The following is an 8,423-nucleotide window of genomic DNA, read 5'->3' on the forward strand; positions in this document are numbered from 1 at the left end:
GCGGCCCCGGCCCGGACCCCGGATCGGGCCCGGCGGAAGGGGAAGAGAGGGAAGGCGAAGGGGGGAGACGATCTCCCGGTGCCAAGCCCCTTGGCAGGCGCTCCTGTACGAAATTCAATCTCTATTTTTTATGAGAAGTAAACTGTCTAAATAAATTTTATTAGGGGCGACCAATATATTTTCTGGTAGTTCCCTTTGTTCCAGTTCTACGTGTGTGTAACAATCTAAAACCTATTTATTGAGGAAAAATCACTGGATCCGTCATAGAAAATCCTTTTACTTTGCTCTGAAGTGATTTCTGAAGACACTCTTGTCACTCTGAAGATTTTGGGCCATTGTGCTAAAGCTTTTCCTTGTTAAGAACTTCAGTTCCTATGATCATGTGGGGAATACCGTAAATTATAACAGGGAATGGACTTGACTGGCAGTTTTCTGGCTACGCTGGGAAAATGGAAAGATGACGGGGAATAAAATCCTTGTAAATACATCTCCAGCGCTGCCCAGGTGAATTCAGGCACTTGACAAAACAAGAGTGTGCGGAAACGGAATGTGATTAGAGATTTTTACATACACCCCATTGTCATTTTTCCTCTGACTCACTTAAGCGTCAGCTCCGCACTCCCTTTTCCCTCCTGCGGACTTCCTTCTCTGATTTCCCCCCTTCCCCTAAGACGATTGCGCTCTGAAGTCTTGGAAGAAATGATTTAGTTTGTTTATACTGCTATAAAAATCAAGAGCAATAGAAAAGTCATAAAATGAAGCGCGCTATCAATCACACTGCAACATTGTTATTCAGCAGTTACTAACAGAGATTGATAATCCTTTGATTTCATCCCATTGTTATTACTCTGATGTGTCTGCACATTAACTATTACACATTTATTTATCGACCTGAAACACAAAACAACACGGCATAGGTACACACGCATGCCGCGCTGCTGCCCGCAACGCGCTCCGCAGGAGCGGGCTGCCCACACCCGCACCGCCCGGGCGCTTTCCCCGGTAGGCTGCGGTCAGCGTGATCCACAGTCGCCCCCGGCCGAGCCCGGACCCCTCCTTAACTCCGGCGCGGAGCCGCGGCTCCCGCGCTCGGGCAGGGCCAGAGCCGCAGCGGCAGCGAAAAGGCCGCGCGCCCCGGCACCGCTACCACCCACCGCCCTTCTCCCCGCCGGCTGCGCCCAGCCCGGCCCCGCACCGCTCCGGCGGCGCCTTCTGGGGCTCCGCTCCGCGGGTCTCGGCGCCCGGCAGCGGCCGCGGGCGGCTCTCGGGAATGTTCAGCGCCGGGGCTTCCCCTTCTCCGCTGGAGCTGCACAGAAACAGGGATTTTCAAAGAAAAAAAAAATAGCCAAAGAAATAAGATATCTCCTCCAAACCCCAGTCAACCCCTCCTCCCCCCCAAAAAAAAGAAATAAAGTAAAATAAAACAAAAAATCCCGAAACTCCCACCCCACCTCCATCTCTTTCTCTCTGTGTCTCTCCAGCTAAATTGTGGCCCGGCTCTGGGTCTCTCCCTGCTCTCAGCTGCCGTTCCCGGGCACTCGGGTTCATTGCAACAGCCCGACATCTCGAAAGCTGAATTGAATCAATGTGGCCAAAGATTTGAGCGGGGAAAAAAAAAAAAAAAAAAAAAAAAAAAAAAAAGGCAGCAAAACTGCCCTAGAGATCGGTCGGCCGGTTCCTTTGTTTCCCCGTTCAGTCGCCGCCGAAACCCTGCACATCTGAGCTGCAAACAAAACCAGTCTTGCATCTGTTCGCATGCAGTATTCACAATGTTTTGTGTAAGTCAATCGGACGGAGGAAAAAAGGCCACTGGCGCTATATTATTTAACACAGACTTCAACGGGCTCCCTTTTTGGTGGAAGCTTTATTTACACTAAATGAATAATCTTAATTGCATCACTTTTGAATTAAAAATCAATGTTAATCAAGTTGGAAGTAGTAAATATCAGTTTTCATTGTGCCTTGGTAGAGGGTATTTTTCTTGTTTTGCAAATAAAAATACAAGTCAAATAACTTTAAAAGGGCATTATGTTCTGCTACAAATACAATTGAAACGGATTGTTTAGGAGCGGATCAGAAATGGTACAGAATTTTGCACTTAATTTCCTCAGTTATCATTTACAATAAGAACCTCTTGGCTTGACAGCCAAGTCTAAACAGTAGTAAATTAGTACAAATTTATACTGATTTTACTCTAATAATCGTAATAAAAGCTTATAGATTTGGCACTAATTACATAAATGCCTAATGATCTTGAAAATTACTCTGGTTAGAAATATATTACTAATCTAAACTTTGTTGTTGGCTGGCTTTGAAAAATCAGAACATTAGAAATGGTTCGCTTCACTTGTGCAAAGCACTTTAAATTGTTCAAGTAGTTTAACATATTCAAGAGGAAAATAAAAAGCATTTAACTTTATTTACTGCTTTAAATTGAGTTTGCAGGCGAGCCGAACTTGGGAACTTTAATCGCGAAATCCGGGCTCGGGGGCTCCCGCGCCCGGCCCGGAGGGACGCGCTGCGCCCGCCGGGACACGCGCTGCTCGCTCCCTTTTACCGGGGGATGCGGTGCGACGCGCGCGGAGAGCGAGGGGAAGTCGCTTGCGGGGACCCCGGGGCCGGGCCGCTCGGGGGGCACTCGCGGGACTTTCTCTCCCGCCGGGGCCGGCTGGGAGCCGCCGTCCCGCCGTCCCCCCCCGCTGCCCCCGCGCGAGAGGGACAGCGCTGCCTGGCCCGCGCTGCACGGTCGCCAGCGCCCAGCCGTTCGCAACCCCGCGGTGTCGCGGGGGGCTCGGAGCCACCCCCGGGAGCCGGACCTGTTCGGGGCGGAGGGCGCGCTCCGAGAAGGCACGGAAAATAAAAAGAGGGAAAAAAGGAATGATCATAAAACCCGATAAATCGCAGGTGACCCGGAGCTGGGAGAGGGGTGGCCACTGAGCACTTGGAGGAGAAGGGAGAAGGGAAGAGGGGGAGGGCGGGCGCGGAGGCGAGCAGAGCGGGGAAGGGAGCGGCGGCGCGGTGCGGACCGGCGGCGGGAGGCCGGGGCGGCGGCGGGCGGGCGGCGGGCGGGCGGAGCGGGGCGCTCCGGGCGCTGACATTTGCAGGCTGCCCTCCTGATTGGTCCCCGCGCCGAGCTGCTCACGGGTTCATTGAAGTGTTAAGCACCTCCCCGTCTCTCTAAAGGACATTATAATGCAAGAGACCCCCTTTTTAACCACACACCGAATTTTCTTTCATTTAGGCGATCTATATATATCTATATCTTATATCTTATATCTATTTTAAATAACTTAAGGCCGCTAAAATTTGGGGGGGAACAGCCTTCGCCCTGGAGCGGTGCGCGATGCTGTCTCACGCCGACCTCCTGGACGCCCGTCTCGGTGAGTTCCCCGGCGCTCCCCCGCCCCGCGGCGGCTGCACCGGCGGCGGCGAGCGGGGCGGAAGCCGGGGCAGGAAATTGACAATTTGTTCCTTATTTTACCTTAATGCGATCTAAATGGGCTAATTCCTTTAAAAGTAATTGTACTGTATTAAAGTTTAATTTGATTTAACATCGTCTTTAAAAAAAAAAAAAAAGAGGGAGAGAGAGGGAGACCTGCGGAGTGTGCAGATCCACAGCGAGTTGCGGATCATTTAATCTCTTTTTCCTTGTTTTCATACACATACCTGTGCATTACTACGATTAAGATGGGTACTATTATTTTAGAGCAGAGGATCTCGATGGTATTTACGGAGGAGTTCGGGGTGGCCTTTTCCTGCATGCCTGTTCATGTTCTTCTCGCCTTGCTTCCTTCAAAAACAAAACAAAAACAAAAACAAACAAACAAACAAAAAACCCAACCCAAATCCCTTTATCCACCTCTTTGTGGCTCTTTATCCGTGCGTTGTTTCGGAGAAGAGTGGGGAGAGAGGAACGCTGCCCGGCGGCCCCCTCCCGCTCGTCGGTCGGGGTGCTGACGCTCCCGGCAGCGGGGCAGCCGCAGCCTCATCTCTTTCTCCCTCTCTTTCTTTGCTCTGTGCCTCTTTCTTTCTTTTATCAGCTGGGAAAACCCCGAGCCGAGCCCGGCAAAACTTACCCCCCCGCCTCACGCCCCGTTCCCCTCCCTTCGCCGCGTTAGGGGAGGCCCGGCGGGGAGCTGTTATTTAAGCGGGAAGAGGGGCGGCTCGCAGTAAAGTTTTCTCTCCCCCTCCCCGAGCCGCGGCGGGCCAGGGGCTCTGCGCTGCGCGGGCCGCGGGATGTGGGGCGGATGGCGCCGGATGCTCCTCGCCGCCCAGATGGTTGCGAGCGGCGCTGAGGCGCGGGCCGCCCGCCCGGCTGCAGGGCAGTGACCGCGGCTCCGTTGCTTCCGCAGGGATGAAAGATGCGGCCGAGCTGCTGGGACACCGGGAGGCGGTGAAGTGCCGGCTGGGCGTAGGGGGCTCGGATCCGGGGGGACACCCTGGAGACATGGCCCCCAACTCGGACACGGTGGAAGGGACCACCCTGCTGCCGGGGGAGGACATCACCACGGTGGGATCCAATCCCAGCTCCTTGGCCGTCAGCGCCAAAGACGCCGACAAGCAGCAAGGCCAGCAGGGCGGCCAGAACCCCAGCCAGGCGGGACAGCAGCAGGGTCAGCAGAAGCAGAAGCGGCACCGCACCCGCTTCACGCCGGCGCAGCTCAACGAGCTGGAGAGGAGCTTCGCCAAGACCCACTACCCGGACATCTTCATGCGGGAGGAACTGGCCTTGCGCATCGGCCTCACCGAGTCCCGGGTGCAGGTAAGTGCGGCCGTCCCCGGGCAGCGCCCGCTCCTGCCAGACACTTTCCCGGGTCCGCGGGCGATGCCCGGGCTGGCGCCAGGCTCGAGGGCGCAGCCCAGTGGGGGGGGTTGGCGTCCCGAGACCTCAGCAGGTGAAACTGCCCCTGAGCGCAACAGTTTGGGCAGAAAGCTCTAAGCTGGACTCTCTCACTCCCCGCCCCTTTCCGCTGTCCCTGCAGGATGGTGGCGGGGACGGCGCGCCCCGGGCTGTCTTCTTGTTCCCTACACGCCTGCACCGCGGTGGTCCCAAGCGGGACGCGGGCGGAGCTGCCCCTGCCCATGGCCCACGCGTGGGCTCCTGGAGCTCAAAGGAGGACGCAGGAGCCGCAGCCCGATCGGGGGTAGCCCCGCCGTGGCGAAGGGTCCGCGCTCAGAGGAATCTCCCCGGCTCGGCCAGGCCGACCGCACACCCCCCTCTCCCTCCCCCCCCACCGGGGCAGCTGTTCGTGGTGCTGAAAGGAGGGTACGGGTAGACGGGAGAAAGGCGTTTGCAAAAAGGCACTTCGATGAACGCAGAGGTATCTGAAATAGGAGTTTACCGGTTAAAATGTCGGATTCAGCAGAGGGAGCGAGTAACTTCGTCATGCAGGGAGCAGTTTCTCTATCGTCTAAAGTAAGCACAGATACGCACACACAGAGACATACCATAGCACGCAGACACACAAGAAACCACTCAGTCAAGCAAATGAGAGAAGTTCAGAAGAGGGAGAGATGGATCTCTGCCGGACCGCTCAGCGTGCGCTCCGCGGCCAGGGCTGCGTTAGTGCCCGCTCGGCTCTCCTCGAGGCAGCGCACTTCGGGAGCGGAGCGCTCGCTGCGGGATGCGCTCTCCCCACTCAGGGCAGAGCTCCGGGAACGCCGGCTCTCAAAAGCCGCCTCGGCAAGCCCTGGCTCCTCTGCCAAATGCAGGCACGCAGCAGAAAGCCCTCAACAGAAACCGTCCCCGCTCACGAATGTGACAGAAAATGCGCGTCTGCTTCTAAAAAGAAAAACATTTTGACCCAGCCTACACGGGACTATAATTAGTTTAAATTAAGAAAGAAATTAGATTCACAAATAAAATATAATTGGACAACTGACTCTATGAAAAAGAAAACGAGGTCTATTAAACTTTATTGGGTTTCCCAAAGGTTAATGATACCAATTTCAATATTAGGAGTGTGGTAAATGAAGTAAAATATAAAATGGAAATAGTTATTTTCTAACAGCACATCAAAGAAATCCGTAGGAAGAAAGACAAAGTGTTTTAATGGTCTCAGCATAATCTTAAACCAATGATAATAGCTCGAGGCTGCTGATAAAAACAGTTTAATAGGGTGGCAATTTAAATATTTTTTACAATAATGTTCTGTAGTTTAAAAAGTAATCAGATCAACACAACCTTCTTAATTAACACTTCAAAATGATTAACATTATGTAATCTAGTGCAAAATAATTTATGTAAAATGTATTTACTTCACAATCTGCTCCTTGACCAAATCTAAATTAAATAGTAATTGGTTTATGTTCTTATACAAGTACTTTATAGTTTTCTTTATAGTTAACAGATTGCCCACACATTCCTTGCAGCGCGAGGGCTTTGCATTGATTAAGAAGTGATATAAATAGTCAATTTATAGCGGCTGTATATGTTTTTAAGGGTTTTGGATGCCAGGATAAATTACCTCTTCCCTCGCCCTAGATCTGTATTTAATGTATATGATACATTTAAATAATTATTAGAGCGGCTGGTGCTTAAACGAGAGTCCAATTCCATGTCTAATATTGCTCTGCTTTTCAGGCTGGTGTAATAAAACCATTCTTTTTATAGCACGCCATTATTAGAAACCAATTTCAGAATTATTTATAACCTGGAATGGCTTATTAAGCAGCAATGTGAGAATCATGCAAATTACGCGATCAAATGCAATATAATAAGCATAATCATTAGTCTCTAGCACGGATTAATTAACTTTCAATATTTTATTTACATAAAAACCAAATCAGTGAAATAACTTCTGCACAGTCAGGCTTGCCTTTCAATATTTTATATGAACAAAAATAATGTGCTGTAATTCCATTGACCGTGTCCCCCACAATGGTCCCGTCACCTGCCACATCTTAATAGGGGACAAGCTGAGAGTATTTTCTAGTTTTCTAATGGAATGAGAAATTGCATTTTCTCCCTCTCCCAGCACTATTAAAGTGTAATGAATTCGGCCCAGAGTTCACGGCTGGCTGATCGAAATGAACCTGAGATCTAAGCTTTAATACAGCTCTCCAGATTTCCTACCAAATCTTCACATTAATCATCCGCTGGATTCCAATGAGATCTTCATAAAGCTCTGGCTCCTGAAAAAAAAGAAAAAAGAAAAAAAAAAGAAAAAAAGGAAAAAAAGAATGAAAAAGACAAAAAAAAAAAAAAAGAGTGATCTTCTCTCCCCTTCTCTATTTCTAACCCATTTATAGCTGGGGAATTAAACGGGCTATATATTTTGAAATACATTTACAGTATGTCTATATTACTGTAACAGCAGATATCATCAAGGCAGATTTTTAGATTCCAACCTCCATTAGATTCTCACTGTTGTATTAATAATTTTCAGGTGCTAGCTGCATTTTAAAAGGAGTCCAAAGTTGCCCGGTGCCCGAGGGTAACATATTCCTCGAGTGCCATGTGTGCACTTTCAAAATCTCCCCCAGGTCTTCTCCACGTTTTCATCTGTCATGCACCAGTTTTCAACTGGAAACATTCACATTTTAAAAGCATATGCGGTGTAGCTACGATCTGCGGCCATCAGACCTGATGGAGGTTCTTTACAACACCAGTAAACCATGAAACATAAAAGATTTTGTAGCCGCAATTTAACTATTAACCCTAAAACATAATTGAACGCGGTTTTTCGATTATTCCTATAACATTCAGTTCCTTTACAGCTGCTCGCTCCCGCTAATGGGCGCCGGTGTTTCTCGGGGCAGGTATACACAGAACTGAAAGGGAAACTCCGGCTGCCGGGGGTGGCAGCGCTCAGCCCCATTTCGGGCTGGTCTCTCTTTCCCCGTAGCAAACATCCCGGTACTTTGGAGAACGGCGCGGCGTCCTTACCCCGAGCGAAACACCGCGTACACCAAAACCACTTTTGTTAAAAGAAAAAAAGAAAAAGAAAGAAGGAAAGGAAGAAAGGAGGGCGTGCGGCTGGGCCAGGCTTTGCTGCCCGCGGGGCCGCCCCGGAGCTTTGCTCGGCGCTCGGCTCTGCTGCTCTGCTCTCACGGAGGGCACAGAGATCTGCCCCGCGGCATATTTCATTTCGCATTTTGGCATTATTAGTTTCTCCTGTCTGGGAGAGGGGAGAGCGGGGACGGGCGCGTCTCCCCGTGCTTCACCTCATCCCGAGCGAGGCGGCTGTTGGCAGCTCCGACCCGGAGCAGACACGCGGACCCTCTCGTTGCCAGAAGTTGTGGCAGTTCGTGCACGACTCGCACTGCGGCTCGTGGGGCCGTAGCCGCGCAGAGGGCCGGAGGAAGCACGGGAAGTCGAGCGGGCAGAGGGAGGGAGGGGGCCGCTCCGGACCGCAGGGCGCCCCGCGGGCCCCTCCCGCCGCGCCCCCTAGCGCCGGACCAGGCTCGTCCGACGGGGTGGG

The 8,423-nt window shown here is 51.5% G+C and overlaps 1 protein-coding gene across 1 annotated transcript; it reads left to right on the forward strand.

Annotated features, from left to right (window-relative positions):
* On the forward strand, positions 3,247–4,939 carry OTP (orthopedia homeobox). Its single transcript, XM_021380614.1, has 2 exons — positions 3,247–3,380; positions 4,353–4,939. The coding sequence occupies exons 1-2, from the start codon at positions 3,344–3,346 to the stop codon at positions 4,937–4,939; spliced, it is 624 nt and encodes a 207-aa protein (XP_021236289.1). The 5' UTR covers positions 3,247–3,343.

The sequence above is a fragment of the Numida meleagris genome, chromosome Z (assembly GCF_002078875.1).
Source record: "Numida meleagris isolate 19003 breed g44 Domestic line chromosome Z, NumMel1.0, whole genome shotgun sequence".
Classification (NCBI taxonomy): domain Eukaryota; kingdom Metazoa; phylum Chordata; class Aves; order Galliformes; family Numididae; genus Numida; species Numida meleagris.